The sequence below is a fragment of the Phocoena sinus genome, chromosome 14 (assembly GCF_008692025.1).
Source record: "Phocoena sinus isolate mPhoSin1 chromosome 14, mPhoSin1.pri, whole genome shotgun sequence".
Classification (NCBI taxonomy): Eukaryota; Metazoa; Chordata; class Mammalia; order Artiodactyla; family Phocoenidae; genus Phocoena; species Phocoena sinus.
In genome coordinates, this window is record NC_045776.1 from 59,200,509 (window position 1) to 59,218,339 (window position 17,831).

Genomic DNA, 17,831 nt, shown 5'->3' on the forward strand with positions numbered 1-17,831 from the left:
ATTTGTGTGTGTATGTATATATACTCACACACACACATACTATTTGTGTGTATATATGTTGCACTATGTATATATGGAGACAGAGAGGAGTTTGGTTAAAATGACTTATAAAATTATTTGGGGAAAATGTGACATCTTTGTAACATAGGTCTTCCTATCAGACAACATCTAGCATTCATTTATGTCCATCACCAAAGTTTTATGGTTTCTTAATTGCTGGTTAATCTCAATCCTTGCAGTGTTTTTTGTTGTAGTTGCCACTGTGGCGGAGATCTATGTTGGGGGTCCCACAAACTCCTGCCTGTCCCCTGATTCGCTAGATGGATCACAGGACTCAGGCAGTTTTGTTCAGGGCAGGGCAAGGGAAGAAGACACCCGGGCGGGTCAGAGGAATCTGTGCCCGGGCCCCTCCAGCGGGAGCTCCCCCAGAAAGCGCCCCTTCCTCCAGCACCGAAATGCAGCAACTGTGATTCTGCATAGATTTTCAGAAACTTCTGTCTCCACTTCTAGCTTTCCTCTGGCTTCCAGACAGTTTTCTTTCAGCAAGTGCAGAATCTGTTTTCCGTTTCTTGGAAGGTGTGATGCGGGAGGGCGGCTTGCAGAAGGCTGGCTTGCTGCAGTCACTGTGGGCCCTGGTTGCGACCACAGTCCCAGAATTAAACCCCTCAGGCTGAAGCCTCGGGAACAGCCTCTCTCCCTGATGCTTTATCGTAACTCTTCTCTATAGTGAATCGTCGGAAGCGTTCGTCTCACGCGGCTCATTCAGATCAAAGAAACTCCTTCACTGCAGCGTGAAGAACCTTGGAAAACCTACTTCCAATGGGTACAAAAACTCAAGCCCTTCTTAAGACAGGCTCAACTTCACCTGTTGGAGGAGATGGTGATTCTCTTTGTAGTCTGACCCTGCTTTTACAGAAAAAGCTAAAGGAAAGAAAGCCGCTTCTGCAGCTGGGGCTTTAGGGACAAGCCTCCACCCCCCCTTGGCTGGCCGGGGAGCGCCCACACCCCATGCCGACTCTCTACTTTCTTATCCCTTCTCTCAGTTACCTTTCTCCCCAGGCCTCCAGCCTCCGAGAGGCTCAGGGACAGCTAGAATTTCAGTTGTTTCTCAACCCTGAAATTCATCCAATAAATGGCACGGTCTAACCTTCTGACATCGAGACACTGTAATGCACACAGAACTGAGTGAATTAACGTTAAGATCTGATGTCATGGAGGCGACTTGCAGGAGAGCCTCCTTCCCAGGCTGGGCAGTGTGCGGGGTGCAGCAAAGGTACGAAGCAGAGAGGGCACTGCCCCTCTCTGGGTCAGCTCCCAGGGGACCCAGGTCCCCCTCATTCAGGTGAAGCTGACCGTGGGGGGAGTCTCTTAACTTTCCAAACTGCTTTCTTCTAACTTGTGCTGTGATTACACCCATCCTTTCGGGTTTCAAGTTCCTTTGTCTTCCCTTCAGAGCTTCTGGCTCTCCTTCCAGCCGTTCTTTCTGTCTCCGCACTTGGCGTGAGCGGGAACTGCCCTGCCTCCCTGTGCTCCTGTCTCAGGCATCCCTTGGCCCTTTGATTTACTTCAGACACACTTCTTGCCCATAGCAGGCAAAGGTGCGCTGTAACGCATGTAAAACTAGGCGGGGACCCAGCCTGGCCGCTTCCCACATGAAGAAATGATGAACTCGCTAAGACCTAAGAGGTATGTTTAATCAGGAATTGGCGTGGGGTCGTGGAGAATGTCGCAACCTGGATTCTCCGTAAACAAGGGCCACCGTCTCTCCCTGCGACCACTTTTCACCTCACTGCTGACCACAGGCACTCCGGAAATGGCAATTCATTTTGATATTAGCCCAAACAAAACATAATTCGGAAGGTAACGCAGCTCCAGAAACATTACATATCTTTTACCCAAAACTTCCTACCCGTTTCCTTTTCCCGTCTTCCCTCCACAGTCACAATGACCCAAGACTCCCTCCTTCATGAAACTGAAGGATTGGGGAAAACCCCAAATCCAATAATCAGGACTTAAAGCTCTCAGGATGCGAAGGCCTCCTGAGCTCACCCAGCTCCCTTTACTGTACTGTATTGTATTCTTTTATATTTATATTTACATACTTTTTTGGCTGTGCCACATGGCTTGTGGGATCTTAGTTCCCTGACCAGGGATTGAACCCAGGCCACGGCAGTGAAAGCTCGGAGTCCTAACCACTGGACCACTAGGGAATTCCCCCCGACTGCCTTCATATTGTTGACTCTAGTTTGTTTCTTGATTCCAGTGACAAAAAGAGCCTCCGTCCACTGTGTGTGTCCCCTCCCAGTGGGGACCTGCCACCTAGTGCCGGCTCCCCCGTGTGACCCCCCCGCCCTCCGTAACAGAATGTCACCTGGATCTATTTCAGAGTTCCCTGAAGAGAAGAGGCAGCCGGGAAATGTACAAAGAAAAGAAAGCCTTCGCTCAGGTAAGCAGCGTTCCACACTCATGTTACGACGTCTCCTCATTTTGAATTTTCTCAAGTGTTAGTGTCACCTTCAATATCGTCAGAGAAACACGAGCTGCCCCAACATCTGGACCCATCCGAAGCCCCTGTGGGGTGAAAACTGTCTTCCCAAACCAACAGCTCTTGTTTCTCGCACCGATCAGCTGGTGGTTTCTTTAAGAAGGAGGAGAGCAAACTGGCTTCCTGAGCAGCATAATTGCGTGCCGTTCAGGCAGGGCTCTGCCGTGCTCACAGCTGGTGGCAGGCGTTCTGGCCTCGAAGACATTCACACAGTAAAGTAGTAAAAGAGCACGGCTGCCATTGTGTCGGGTCATCCATAAAGCATCGTTTTGAGTGTTGGTTGTTTTTTTTTTTTAATGCACAAACTGAAGGGTGTCTTAAATTGTCCTAATTGAAAACAAGGTGTTCTCTCCAAGGTGGTAAGAGTGGGGCCCTTTCTGTGCACATGGCACGTGGCCTTCAGAACTTCCTTAGCTTTTCTGAACACTCGCTTTGCTGGATTCCTTCTTTAAAAAAAAAAAAAAAAAAAACTGCTGCTAGTATTAGGTGTTGGCGAGAACAAGGCATCATTGGGGTGTCAGCTTCCTGAGCTCTCAGAGCGAGGACTAATTAGAGAAATGCAGTAAGTCCAGGAAACTACGAGCTCCGAGGCCCGGGGCCGGCCTCCCTGTGAATCCCACACCTGATTCCCTTTGCTTTCTCCCCTCTCCAAAGTCCCCCGTCCCCAGAGCAGCCTTCACGGAGGGCCTGGCTGTGTGAGCTGGAGGAATGCCAGAGGTTAACCGTTCTCCACGTCTCTGCTCCCCAAATCTCCCTTTGGAATCCGCTAAGAAAGGCGACATTAAAATCTGTCGTCCCCACTACTGGGAGCTTCAACCCCCTTGGGCTTTGAGTCTGTTTCAACGTACTGGCTCCTGACCAGGGAAGAGCTTCTCTTTAAAAGGGTCATCCCTACCCATCGCGGGATGGAGAGCGCGCAGTGTACTCACCCGAGGGTCAGTCAGGCTGGGGACAGGAGAGGGGAGACCCGGGCTCGGGAGCAGGTTAAGCGCCTGGCCTGCGGGACCGTTGAGCAAGGAGTTTCTGTCTGGCAGAGCGGTGGAACGGAGCGCCTTGGGAACTGCAGGTCCGCAGCCAGAACTCAGAGGAAACTGGCGCCCCGGCGCAAGGTAGGAGCACGTGCAGTCAGCGCTGGGGGGCTGGCCAGACGGCAGACTTGCAAGCCAAAGAATATATACCCGTAGTGATATATTTCTGTCGCTTGTCAAGGCCTTTCCGCTGGTGGTGGCAGCGGTGGCCCTGTGTGTGTCCTCCCCTCCATGCCCTGCTTGCCTTCTCTGCCTGCACCAGGTGTGTCACGTGGGAAGGTTACTGGACCTGCTTTCACGCTGCATTCCTGGAGCTATCGGACCATCTCCTGAAACCGGAGCCTGAGATCAGCCTAGACCCCTCCCCTGGAGTCTTGGCTGAGTTTTAGAAAGTCTTCAGTTACAAGATAAGATGGGTATCCAGCCCGTGCTGCTTTAGCTGAGGCTGTGATTCCCCATCTTATTAGAAGGAGTTGGCTTCCCGCCCCAGAACAGGCTGAGCCCAGCTGCCCGCACACCCAGCCCCCAAAACACTGCTCCAGCCGCCTCCACTGAGTGAGGAAGTCTGATCCCTTTGTTAAAGCCACACACTCCCTTGGCTTCAGAGATGGCCTTTCTGTCAAAAACTGCATTAGTCATGGTTTAGTCAGGCCTAGTAATGTATGGGTGTTGCATAGAAATGAAGCATGCTTTAATCATCTATTAGAATTTCTCGTATGTGGGTAGTTTCTTTAAGGAACAGGAAGGCTTTTTGGATAGTTGATCAATCCTCAGGTAATCTATGAATTGGACGCTCACTAGGGTATATCATAGAATCTTTTTTTTTTTTTTAATTTATTTTTGGCTGTGTTGGTCTTCGTTGCTGCAAGCGGGCTTTCTCTAGTTGCGGCGAGCGGGCTTCTCATTGCGATGGCTTCTCTTGTCGTGGAGCATGGGCTCTAGGTGCACGGGCTTCAGTAGTTGTGGCTTGCAGGCTCTAGAGCCCAGGCTCAGTAGTTGTGGCACACGGGCTTAGTTGCTTCACGACATGTGGGATCTTCTTGGACCAGGGCTCGAACCCATGTCCTCTTCATTGGCAGGTGGATTCTTAACGACTGTGCCACCAGGGAAGCCCTATCATAGAATCTTGTTTCTTGACCTGACCTGGGTTTAAGTTCAAGGAGACAGAGAAGGATGGTTGTAACTTATAATCAGACTGCGGGGAATGGCAGAGAGGGAGTGGGGGCGGATGGTGCGAGGTTTCTAGAAATCAAGGCAATTTCAGGGCTCTCTGGGTTTTTTTTACCTGTATAAGGGGGGTGCAGATGAGTACTTACAGCCAAGTACAGAACGCTTGGGGAAGGCCCAGTCTCCATGTGCCTCTCGTGTGCCTTCCCCGCTTTCTCAGTTCAACTTTTGGGGGAAACCCTCGGGAGAGATGGCCTGAGACCCTCTGATCTTGGTTTGAGACAAAAGCATCCTGAACTGTGCAGGTGACTCTGCCCCTTGGCCTCCACCATCTCAAGGCCTCACCAGTTGTGAGCTTCCAGGGAAGTAGGGTCAGGACACTGGTCACGGCTGGGGCCCTGCCCATCCCTGGATCCGCCCAGGCTTGCGTCCTGGGCTGGAGGTGGAGTTCCCTTGTGGCTGGCAACATTCTCCTCTCCGATCTGTGTCTGTCCCCAGGCACGAAGTTGAATTTCTGTGCTTCCGGGGAGATAGGATCGTTTAGGTGATTTTGGACACAGGACAAACACTGGCTATCAAGTTAATGATGGGGCTAAGGGTCTTCCTATCCCAGATTTGTCACCCCCAAACTGATTCATTTACAAAGTATTGACAATCTTATCTCCATTGATATGTATTTTAGTTTATTCAAACTCCATTCCTTCCTGTGACAACAAAGACCTCTCTGTGTATTTGGATACAATAGATTTCCTACAAATCAATGTTTACCAAAAATTGAAAAGATGCTTTTGGTTGTTCTACTCTCAAAAGTTCTAAGAAACTGGGTTGTTTAACATGCCAATTTCTGGTACATAGTAGGTATTCAGTATTTACCAAAGGAATGAATGAATCAACAAGTAAGTATGCTTTTCCCCTTAGGATTAAATATAGTATGTCTTTTACAGCCCGTGTATTCTATGTAGGCCCTTTAAAAATATATATATATATATCATTACCCCAGCAGTGATAACCCATCTTGCTCCATTGAGCCGGGCAGACAGCTTTATTTTCAGTTAGTCACAGACACCCTTGTTATGTCTGCCTAACCAAAAACAACCCAGATCCTTAATGTGATAAGTTCTTAGATCACGAAGACCATGCTCTCCTCCCAGTGACATTTATATATAACTCTCCTGATGTGCGAACAGAAAAAAAAAAACCAGAATTACTGGCTCCTTTTCCCCAAATTAATTGAGTTTCAGACAAAGCAGAAGGTTGGCTTCAGCGTGCTAGAGTGTGGAGATTGGCTACATACAAACCAGTCAGCTATATGCTGTTCCTTTTGACCTTCACAACGACCTTGATTGAGGGTTCTGCTTTGGACAAAAGGGGCTGGTTCCCCAGGGCTCTGCGCTCAGCCCCTGGTGCCATGGACAGAAGGAGCGGGACCGGTAGGCCCTCTGCTAAGAGGTGGCGTGAGAGATAGTCCCTCAGAGGGTGCGCGGGCAGCACCAGGGCTGCTTTCCGTGTGGTTCTGGCTCACAGCTGGCCTGTGATTTTTCTTTGAATCTTACCTGTCACTCTGCTTTTCTTTCCTTCCATGGGTTTGTGGCTCGGGCAGGAGGGGTCTAGGGGTGGAAGGAGGAAAGGTGTGGGCACCCAGGGAGGCGTTTCTATGTCTTTCTGCCCAATGGTAAGCGAGCGGCAAGAACAGGGCGGAGAATGAGCCATGTTCTCTGAGGATGAAGCTGCGCCAGCCCTGCGGGCCTGTTTGCACACAAGTGATCTGGAAGAGTCATCCTCCCCCGGGGGGCTGACTTGCCGTGGAGATTGGTTTGACGACTCTGCCTCCCCTGGGTTGATGGGGTGTGACCACCACCCAGCGCATCACTGAGTTTGTGTGGCAGGGGGAGCCTTTGCCTAAGCCTTTGACCCCATGACAGCCTGTTGAAACTTGGTAGCCAATCACAGAGGAATGATTCGTGAAATTGGTCACTGTTGCCAGCCGCTGCCTATGAAGAGTTCACGCAGCTTCAGGGCATTGAGACCTGCACTGCGTAGGCAGAGCCCACTTTCCAGTTGCTCCAGAAACTGCCCTCTTGACCTCAGCCGAGGAGTGTGGGCTTTTAGTAGCCGCGAGCCTGCTCCAGTGACCCTCCAGAATCCTCTGGGATCCCGATGACCACCACTTCTCAGGTTTTAAACCACTTAACACCTTGCCTTGGGTTTCTGAGTTTAATTTCGTGCTGTGTTACAGCCACTAAAGGCGCAGAACGTAACCAAAGTCAAGTTCGCATGGGGAGAGGAGGGTGCGAGTCACCCGGGATTAGGTTTGCAGTAACCATTTCATACTAACCGTCACAGCTTGGTACTTACTGTGCAACTTGGCTTCCAAAGCACCCTCATGCCCGTCATCTCATGATTTGTCCTCGTGCCATCCCTGTGATTCGTTGGGGGAGGGGAGGCTAGGGGAGGAGGAGAGTTGGGTTGCCGTGTCTCAGGTTCCAGCAAAGCCGGGCTCTGACTTGGGGTCACCTGGCCTCCCCATCCTGTTAATACCTGTGAGGTGCTGGCCCACCCCTCTGATGAGGTAGGAGGTAAGTGGCAACAGGTGGGAGTGGCCACAGAGGCCTGTCTGCCTGCCCCAGGCTGAGCAAGGGGTCTGGGGTCTCACTTGTCAGGGTGGACCCACAAAGTAACAGGGGGCAGAGCGCGGGGGTGGGGGGGCGGTCGCCGCGTTGCTGACGGGGCTGGGTTTCATCTCATTCACTCATCTCCTGGGTGATGGTTTTCATGTGCACGTTTTTCCAAACTGTTTGGTTTCCTTTGTTCTGTGACAAAGCCACCACCAGCAGTCCCCGGTGCCCCCATGAAGGCCCCGGGCTCACCGTGGCTCTGTCGTGGTCCCTCTAATGAGCGACTCCACGCACTGACGGGAAGATCGGTGTTTTGTGTGTGCGTGTGTCGGGGGCGAGGTGCGAGGGAAATCGTCACAAACAGGAACATTGGGTATTTTCAAATAACCGTCCTCTGGGCTGCTCTCTCCTGGCAGGATGACAGCGCCGACCTGAGGTGCCAGCTCCAGTTTGCCAAAGAGGAGGGCTCGCTGATGCTCAGGAAGATGGCCAAGCTGGGGCGGGAGAAGGACGGGCTGGAACAGGAGCTGCAGAGGTACAAGGCCCTCTACGGGGACGTGGACAGCCCGCTCCCCACGGGGGAGGCCGGCGGGCCGCCCAGCACTCGGGAGGCCGAGCTGAAGCTGCGGCTGAAGCTGGTGGAGGAGGAAGCCAGCATCTTGGGCCGGAAGATCGTGGAGCTGGAGGTGGAGAACCGGGGCCTCAAGGCGGAGATGGAGGACCTGCGGGGCCAGCATGAGCGCGACGCCGCGGGCCGGGAGCCCCTGCCCGGCGTTCCGACCTCGCCCTTCGGGGACTCCCTGGAGTCCTCCGCAGAGCTGCGCCGGCACCTGCAATTCGTGGAGGAGGAGGCGGAGCTGCTGCGGAGGTCCATCTCCGAGATCGAGGACCACAACCGACAGTTGACCCACGAGCTGAGCAAGTTCAAGTTCGAGCCGCGGCCGGAGCCCGCGTGGCCGGTGGGGGGCGCGAGCGGTGGAGCGCCCCTGCAGGAGGAGCTCCAAGCGGCGCGGCTGCAGATCAGGGAGCTGAGCGGGAAGGTGCTGACGCTGCAGCATGAGAACCAGGTGCTGCTGTTGGGCGCCCCACGCTGTGACCCGGCCGCGCCCCCGGGCCCGCGCGCCCCAAGTTCCCGCGACAGCGACGCTGACAGCGACGCGGGCAAGAAAGAGAGCGACGGGGAGGACGGCCGCTCGCTGCAGCCCAGGCGGGAGGGCCCCATCGGCGGCGAGAGCGACTCGGAGGAGACCTTCGAGAAGACGTCGGGCTTCGGCAGCGGGAAGCCGTCGGAGGCTGGTGAGTGCCCGACAGAGCTGCTCCGCGCTCGGGAGGGCTCAGAGCGCCTGGCGAGCATCAGACACGAGGCCGAGCGGCTGGAGCGGACCGTGGAGCGCATCATCACCGACACTGACGGCTTCACGGACGTGCCGCTGCAGGGCAGTGGGTCCTTGTCGGGAGCCGGCGTCCAGGGCGCCAAGGAGGAGCCCCAGCTGCTGGGGACCCTCAATGCGAGGATGAAGGCCTTCAGGAAGGAGCTCCAGGCCTTTCTGGAGCAGGTGGAGCGGCTGGGGGAGGGCCTGTCCCCTCTGCCCCACCTCACCGAGTCTTCCAGCTTCCTGTCCTCTGTGACCTCCGTGTCCCGGGACTCCCCCGTCGGGAACCTGGGGAAGGAGCTGGGCCCGGGCCTGCAGGTAAGGGGGCTCCCGGCTCTGCCTCCCTGCTCCCTCCTCCTCCTCCTCGCTGGCTTTGCCGCACTGCAGCTCATCCTGCTCACGGCTGCTTGGTTATGATCGCAAACCTGCATTGTACTAAAGCCTCAAGTTCCAACCAAAACCTTTCTATTGGTTGGGTTTCTCCTTTTTTTTCTTTACCCCCCACCCCCAGTTTGGTTTGATTTGGTTTAGCTCTCTTTTGTCGCCTTGTTTCTTTCTCCCTTTTCCTCTTATTTTTAACTGCACCGCCGCTGCTCTTAGCTAAGAGCTTCTCTCTCTTGACGCAAGGCTAATCCTGCTGGCAGCGCTAGGATCGTCGCAGTCTGTCCCTTCTTTTTTGTTTTGGCGTCCCGAACGACCAGCCATCCCAACGAAGAAGCAAAGAGGAGTTTAAGACGCAGTACAAACGCACTTCATGGTCAGGATAATTAGCGGACTTCCCGGGAGCGCGTGCGTCCCTGCCTGGGTTCACTGCCCCAGGGACAGTCCAGCCCTGAAGGCCGTAAGCAGCCAGCCCACCCGCTCCCTCTGCGACACAGCCCGGCCGGGCGAGGAGCGCGGCAGAGAACCCCCGGAGCAGCGGGCGGCGAGTGGAGTAGCCCCAGGACTGCTCTCGCGTGCGCCGCCCTGGACTGTGGCTTTCGCCGCGCGACCGCAGAGAGGAAGCAGCAGGAGCCTTGTTTCCATATCCTTCGTGGGTAGTAGTGCGCTTGCGGGCGAGTCTGACACATGCGTCCCCATCGCATGCGCCTCATAACCAGCGTGCTGCCGCCTTCTCCCTCTTTCTCTGTTTGCTTTTCAGATCTCTCAGCCCGCCATTTTGCTCAGCTTCATCTTGGCTCTGTTCTCTTCTCTCTCTGAGGCCGCTGTGTTTACGTTGGTTTCTCTGGTCATGCTTTTCCTCATCCCGTAGTTCTCCAGCCATCTGTCTACCTTCCCCACCTCACCCTGCCCTCTTGTCCTTTGTGTTTTGTTTAAAATTTTAAAACAAACAAAAAAAAAACAAATCCCTCCCGTGCACCTAACAGTCCAAACTGAGAGATCAGCTGGAGTGGCAGCCCGGGCAGGAGCGAGGGGAGGAGCGGGGGCCCCTGCACCTCCGAGCCACACGGGAGCTGCACCGTCGAGCCGACGGGGACGCGGGGAGCTGCCGGCCCGGAGCCCAGAGCTGCTTCAACCTGGAGGTCAGCAGGGGTGGGTCCCAGCGGCCACGCCCCCTCCCCTCCTACCCCTCCTTTGCCGTGTGTGGTGTGAGGGTTCCTACCTGGGTCCGAGGCCCGTACGGAACGGGGAGGTGGGGGGGCGATGTGGAACCAGGGGAGACTTAACTGAATCAGAATCCATTGCATGCAACTGAACTGAGGGGTCCATACAGGGTGAGGGCAGGGGCACTGGTTCTCCTGGGTCCTCTGGCAAAGCGTATGAGACTGATTGGCGAGTGCTCTGTGGCTTCTTATCAGGCAGTAAGGAAAGCAGGACTGAAAACCAAGCATGTCCCTCCTGTGTATTGTGGGCGCGCCCCACGTTTTCCGTGCCGGTGCTCCAGTTGTAGGGCAGAATCAGGGTTGCTCTCCTGACCCGGCGGCTCTTCAGCAGTCCGTTGTCATAGCAACCCATGTCCACAAAAGCTCGGAGCCATCACAAATACTCCATTGTATGCAACAGTTGTCCTCTCGGTGAAGGCTCTTCCCTGCAAGTAATTCAACCCAGTACAGAAGGACAGGTGGCCCCGAGGAGTGAGTGTCTGGCTCTGGTACTGCCCATTGAGGCAGGTTACTGCAGGGTTAGAGCCGTATGTTCTGCATTAGAAAAGGTTGGGTTGAAGGGTCTTCATTCATCAGTCCCAGCGGGGATGTTACCATTCAGCTCTGAGGCATAGCAGTTCCCAAAAGGCAGGGGAGAGGACGAGGAGTGTTGCGGCTCCTGTGGCTGGTACCGATTTTCTTTCTTTTCCTGTATGATTTTATAACTATAAATATACAGTAAAAATGAGCAAAAACTAGTCAATCAGAGTACGTCAAATGATAGGACACGTAAGGCCACGACCGGCCTGTCTGCGCCCTGTCCTGCACACGGGGTACTGGCACCAAAACCCATGGCCAGAGGCGGGGTGTCGACACCAGTTTTCTCTGCCCACCGTGGCCCTTCCTCGTTTTCCACGGGCTGCTCCCTGGTCCTGTCCCTGGAGTCCTCTTCCCTCTGATACACCGTTCAGGGCATGTCCCACGTAACCACGTCTGGTTCACTCTGGTGAGTGTCAGAGGGCTCCTCTCCACACGCACCCCCAGGCCCTGCTGGATCCTGCGGGAGTCATGAGTGTGCTCCTTGCTTGCCCAGACACGTGTGCTTTGCAGAGCTTCAGAAACTGGCAGTGGTTTTGGACAGAGGGAAATGCTTTGTTGAATCAAACAATGTTGTGGGAAAACTAAACCTTCGTAATAGGTCAATTAGCAGAGTTAGCTGTTGCCCTGTGACTTAGGGTCACGGAACAGTGTAGCTCAGAAGGGAACTTCAGACGAATCCCCTCATTGTGCAGATGAGAAGAAAGAGTGTGATGCAGTGTCAGCAAGTTCTCCCCACCCCCCCAGCCGGCTGGTGGTGGAACTGGGTCCAGAACCGTTTCCTTGGGCCTGGTCAGTCCTCTCCCCACCCCGACCCCTCCTGTGAGGAGTGCTGCCTGTACAGCAGGGACTGGTCCCCACTGGGCCTGGGCACCTCCAAACCGAGCTCTGTCTCCGTGGGGGCGGTGTTTCCAAATGCAGGTCCCCCGGGGGACTAATTGTGTGGCCAGCTATCTTGCCGTGGAATGTTTCTTCTTTTAAGCATCTGTCTGGTTTCCTTTAATTTTATACATTTTAATGAGGAAGTAAAAAAACTCAAAGTGAAAGGCAAGGTCCAGGAGCATCGTTTTCTAGAAGGGGAAATAGAATTACTCAGGAGTTAAATATCCTTTGTTCTCATTTTTTATTCACCAAGGCATTTCACACAGAAGAGAAAACTGAATTACGGATGCAAACACATTGTATATTAAAATACTTTCTAAAAGATGAAACATGTTCTAGGACCCCTCTGATGGCTCCATAGTTTCCCCTTTTATGAGAAGAGCCGTGTGGAGATCGCTTGTAGGGTCTGGACTCAGTGGAGCTGCTGCATCCCTGGGGTGGACATCACCCTGACAGACTGCTCGGTTTGGTCTTCGAATATTACTTTGGATTAAAGAATTGTACAATGGACAGTTCTAGGGAGCAGAACTCTTAAAACCTTTTAATGAAAATGTAACCGAATTCATTGCCAACAACTGCTTTCCTGTGAGGCTCTAATGGAAACAGTGCACAAAGCTTCCGTCAGGTAGCAGGGAAGCCCAGCCAGAGAAGCTGTTCTGGGTTAAAGACACACGTCACATGGCATGGGTGTCATTTCTGCTGTACAGCAAAGTGATTCAGTTATATATGTTCTTTTTCGTATTCTTCTCCATTATGGTTTATCACAGGATATTGAACATAGTTCCCCTTGCTATACAGTAGGACCTTGTTTATCCATTCTATATATAGTAGTTTGCATCTGCTAATCCCAAACTCTCAATCCATCCCTCCCCCTTGTTAGCAGTTTTCTTTACTACCTCTTCCGTTGCCCTTGAAATGACCCTGGTTTGTCTGCATAGCCAACTACTCCTGTACACGTGTGAATTTCCTTCAGCTCCTGGCCCTTAGCTCCTGGGAGTGGGTGGTGGAGGGACTGATAGGAGCCCCAGGATCAGTGGCTTAAAAGAAGAAACAACTTTCTGAACTTTAGCTGAAGTTCAGAAAATTTCTCAGTTCCAATTTCTCAAGTTCCATTTGTGAAGTGCTTTCTATGTTTCTTGCCTTATAGATTTTCAAGTTTGGGGAAAGGGGAAAGAAGTTAAGTGCTTATTTGACAAGATTTGGGTGTTTGGCTAAACACCCAAACTTAACTACTACTAGTACTAGCAGTACCAGTAGCAGCGGTAACAACAACAAGGTGAAAAAGAAAAAAACTACCTTCTTCCAGGGTACTGTGTTAGCAGATAACAGATCTGTGAAGTGAGAGGTCCGCCCCTCTGACTGCACACGATAAGCTCGGGGGAGGGAAAGGTGTGTATCCACCCAGCCTCAGAACTGTCACAGCCAGAGAGAGCCGGAGTCACTACCTGCTAACACCCACTAACCTACTAATGCAACCTCACAGAAGTTAGCTGCTCAGAGGAGAACAAAGCAACCAGGCTTCAGAAGGACCACTCCTGCTGTTGCCCGTTCGTCTCGGTAGATATCAGCGAGATTCTCATGTGGCACTGGATTCTAACCCGACTTTGCTCCCTGTGGCTCCCGGCAAACCTGCTGAGAGATTCCCATTTGTTAAGGAGAGCAGGGTACGGAATATGTGGTTTGGAATGTGTGGGGTGCCTTAAAAATAGTTCTGAATGAGGAGTAGCCGAGCACGGGCACTGGTCAGATTACACACATAAATGACACCGAGCCTGTGCCCAGAGGATTGAGTTTCTGGGTCAGAAATCTCAGAGATCTTCTCCTAAGCCCCTCCTCTTGTCCTTTAATCAACGAGCTATCCCTTCGGCCTCAGCTGTGACATACCAGCCTCGATAAAACGACGTGGGGTTTATGCCAAGTATGTGTGCGCAGGTGTTGACCCGATAAACCACTTTGGGAAGAAGGGGTAGCAAAACCGGCCAGAACAAAATGGAAGTCACGGGAGATGAGGTCACAGGGATGCAGGCGGAACGGAGTCCTAGTTAGTAGTGTTGCCAGTGTGTAATAAGTGGCTACGATGAAAAGCTTTTTTGTTTGTTTTTGGTATATCGAGATAGTGAAGTTGTCTCCTTAAGTGTGGAAAGTAACTTATAAGCCACTATCTCTGAAGATGGCCAGGAAATTAGCAGTGTAAATGGGCATGGGACACGCCACGTAGGGGCAGGTGTGGGCTGCGGGCTTCCCAGCAATAACACAGGGAGGTGGCTGTGGTGTCGAGATGAACACGAGCCCACAGCCTGGGGGCCACTGAGGAGGGTGTCCGTTCACGGAAACGGCCTGCACAGGACGAGGTCAGCGCGTTCGATGTCTTAGTCAGAATCTCAGGTGAGTGGGCGGAGGATGGTTTCAGAATCTAACCTTCGGGAACTTGGCGATAAAGGGGGAAGTACGTGTTTTCTGGAGGAGACCTCCGTGTTGCGTGAGGATGCTGTGAATTTGGCAGTTGTGTGGCCCTGGATGGAAATTTCTGCCACAGCCTGTTTGTATTTTGGCTTTTGTAACAATGGAGTAATGGCACCCTGACAAGGAGCAATTAGTTGTCCATAGAGTTTAATGTTCCATTAACAAAAATAGACCCGAAAAGAGTAAAATGTGTCGTAGAGGAGGAGGATCTAGAAGTTTCTGTCGTTGACCAGCCTCCACAGAGGACACGGGAGCCGCTGTAGGTGAATCAAATGTCCCAGATGAACATCCTCATAGGACTTCAAGGGTCCTTTTCTGTGACCCTTCAAAGGTGAGGTTCAAACAGAGGAACACATTTTTAATCGAACGACACTGAAGTAGGAGGCCTGTATATTTGTTCAAAATTAAAAGTTTATATAATTAAGATGACAACCAAACGAAATAGTGTAATATGTAGAAACTAAATTAATAGGTCTGCTTTTCTTAAAAGATCAGCTTGACTTCAGTGCTCGTTTTAACACCTAATAATTCAGAGCTTTGGGCTGGTACCAAATGTGTTAAAATACGGAGGCTTTTCATATTTTAAATGTACAGAGTAGCATGTAACTCAAAAGTAAATCTGGGACTTCCCTGGTGGCGCAGCGGTTAAGAATCCGCCTGCCAGTGCAGGGGACATGGGTTCGAGCCCTGGTCTGGGAAGACCCCACATGCCGCGGAGCAACTAAGCCCGTGCGCCACAACTACTGAGCCCGCATGTCACAACCACTGAAGCCTACACGCCTAGAGCCCGTGCTCCGCAACAAGAGAAGCCACCGCAATGAGAAGCCCGCACACCGCAACCAAGAGTAGCCCCCGCTCACCGCAACCTAGAGAAAGCCCGCGCGCAGCAACGAAGACCCAACGCAGCCAAAAGTAAGAAAAAGTAAAGCTGGAGGAATTCCCTGGTGGTCCAGTGGTTAGGACTTGGCGCTTTCATTGCTGAGGGCCGAAGTTCAATCCCTGGTTGGAGAACTAAGATCCTGCAAGCCGTGCGGCATGGCCAAAAGGAAGAAAAAAAATAAAGCCGGCCGTAGAGCGACCAGGTGACCTGGAAGCACTCCTGTGCCAAACTCCTAGAGGGGCAGGAGGGAAGCCCCAGGAGGGCAGGGGTCGGGGGCCGCTTACTTGCTGCTGTGTCCCCAGCACAGAGCCGAAAGCTATAGGCACTCAGTAGATAGTGCTGCGTGAGATATGTGATGTCCTTTTAAATATAGAGCTCTATTCCCAAGAAAGTTAGGAAAATCTTCAAGGGTTGGAATTGACTTCAGAATTGAAAATGGGCAGGGAGAGAAATGAACCAGGACCACCCCTGCAAACTGCCCTTTATGAAAGGCTGAAGAAGCGTCTGTCCATGATGGGGGTTGGGGGGGCAATAGGACGGCTTGCCCAGCAGCGTGGAGCCTCCCCAGGTACCCGTCAGGACAGCGGCCTCACCAGGACCAGGCTCTAAGCTGATGTACCTGGAGCTGCAGAACCCCTGAGGAAAGGAGAATTTCTGTTCAGCTGCTGGCTTCTGCAAATTGAAGACCATCTGCGGACACATCCTCAGCCCAGGCCGCACTCGAGATCCTAGCTAATGCCCCACCACCGCAGATGCGCTCATGGCGCTAGTGCAGCAGCAGCTGGAGCCACTCTGAGACCTCCACGTCCTAAAATTAGCAGATAGAGACTGTAAAAGAAGCGCTCTCAGATTGACCAAGGGCCAGCAAACAGGACAAAAAAGTAAGTTGTACTGTGAAAGATCCCACATATTAAAAAAGAATAGAACTTTTAGAAATGAGAAATTAGTCCTTGGGGTAAATGCGATATGTAGAGAAATACCCCTCTTCAGAGAGAACCCCAGACTCTGCCTAGTAGATATAAAAGCCTGCAGTAATAATATCTAGTAACCAGCAAAGTACAGAGGCATTCACGTTCTCAGTAGTTCTTGAGTCTCTTGAAAAGAGGATGACCTTAAATCTCTAGCTTTCAAAAATTTTATCTCCAAGTGGTGAGTTCCCAGTGTCTCTGATATTCGGTCTCCGTCCTTCTTTCTGTAAATTCTCTTGTAGTCAACCCTGTGCCTAGGTCAAGTGCTCTGCTCTTTTATTGTCTGCATTTCCTACTCTTGGGATGTGATCTCCACTCATGACGATCCAGGCAACACCAGCTTATAGCAGAGGAGAACAGCGGTACCCTCGGCGAGAAGCAACAGATGAGTTAAATGTAATCAGAATGAACTAGCGAAGTGACAACTGTTTTTCTTACAACAGACCACTCTAATCCCCAGCTTTATAAATCACCTATCTTCACGCAGCAGAAACCAGCGAGGAGCACGGCACGCCTCAATTTTAATGATGACTGAGATTTTCAATATGACACCGTTTCCATCTCTGAAAAACATTTCAAAAGGAGAAGCTCGGCCTCTGTCATTGCCATTTGCACATAAAAGATGGATTTTACCAATAACAATTATGTTAAAGATTCCTTTAAGTATTTTAACCTAAAATGTAGCAAGCAGATCTTATGTAGCTCCTCCAAGGCACCGTGTGTGTCTGTTTGGCGAAGGAGCCCCAGGCTGGTTACCCAGAGCATCCTGGGTGGGAATGTGAGGAGGAAAGACAGGCCTCCCGTGGGGCAGGGAAAACTCTAATAGGAAAGCGTACGAACTCATTAACTATGCAACTGAGAGGCACACGTGAACTTGGGCAGTGAATCTACGAGGCCGTGTGTGAGGGGGTCATGCTTGACCATCAGGACTGCCAGCTCAGGCGCCCCCAGCATTTAAAAAGCCATCTCGAAGCTGCTATGGGGGCTGCCTCCTCTCGGCCTGGTTTGTCTTACCATGGTGGCCGAAGCTCAAGTGATGGGTACCGCTTACCCACCCGTCTGCTGGGGTGAGAGATGCAGGGCAGGCGGAGCCCAGGTGAGGCACTGGCGGAGCTGCCGAGAGTCACTCCTCTGCCGCCGCGCCCACGCGTGCCATGTCACTCCGTGTGCGTCCCTGCCTTGTGCACGTTTGTCCTGTGTCTTCAGCTCAGACCAAGTTCTTGCTGCCACTAAACCCCTTCCTTTGTCCCACCAATCAGCTCAGGGGCTCCCCCGTTTTACCTGAACACAGTGTATCGATAAAGGAGCTGCAGGGTCAGCTTGCGCAGGTGGCCAGGCGGCATCAAGAGGAGGCAGAGAGATTTACAGACACCATCCGGCAGGTAAATACGGACCACGGTTCAGCACCACCTTCTCTGTCTGCAGGGCCCCTTGAGACAGAGACGAGACAGGGAGAGGGAGAGGGAGAGGGAGAGAGAACGAACAAGAGGTGTTTTATAAGGACTCTGTCTCCCGCACAGGCTGGGCAGCCTGGGCTCAGGGTTGGAGGGCGTGTGGAAGGGACATCCCTTCAAGCTGCCCCCTGGGGATCTCATAAAGATCACTATCTCCCTCCCTGCTCGAAAGCACGCACTTCCATGCTGACATTGTGGTCTCGGGAAGGTCTTCCTAATATCTAAACTTTCCTGCAGCCAGACCAGCAAAGCAAAGTAAGGGCCCTAAACGCCGGA

The 17,831-nt window shown here is 52.4% G+C and overlaps 1 protein-coding gene across 5 annotated transcripts in view; it reads left to right on the forward strand.

Moving 5' to 3' along the window:
- Positions 1-17,831, forward strand: part of MTCL1 (microtubule crosslinking factor 1) — a 123,995-nt gene that overhangs the window by 69,455 nt on the left and 36,709 nt on the right. For 3 of the 5 annotated variants that reach the window (XM_032654375.1, XM_032654378.1, XM_032654377.1), the window contains exons 4-7: positions 2,387-2,446; positions 3,580-3,654; positions 7,772-9,046; positions 10,096-10,251. In XM_032654375.1, coding sequence (XP_032510266.1) covers positions 2,387-2,446; positions 3,580-3,654; positions 7,772-9,046; positions 10,096-10,251 — 1,566 coding nt within the window. Of the gene's footprint in view, positions 1-2,386; positions 2,447-3,579; positions 3,655-7,771; positions 9,047-10,095; positions 10,252-17,360; positions 17,484-17,831 lie in introns of all 5 variants that reach the window. The other 2 variants (XM_032654379.1, XM_032654376.1) reach the window with 2 other exon arrangements.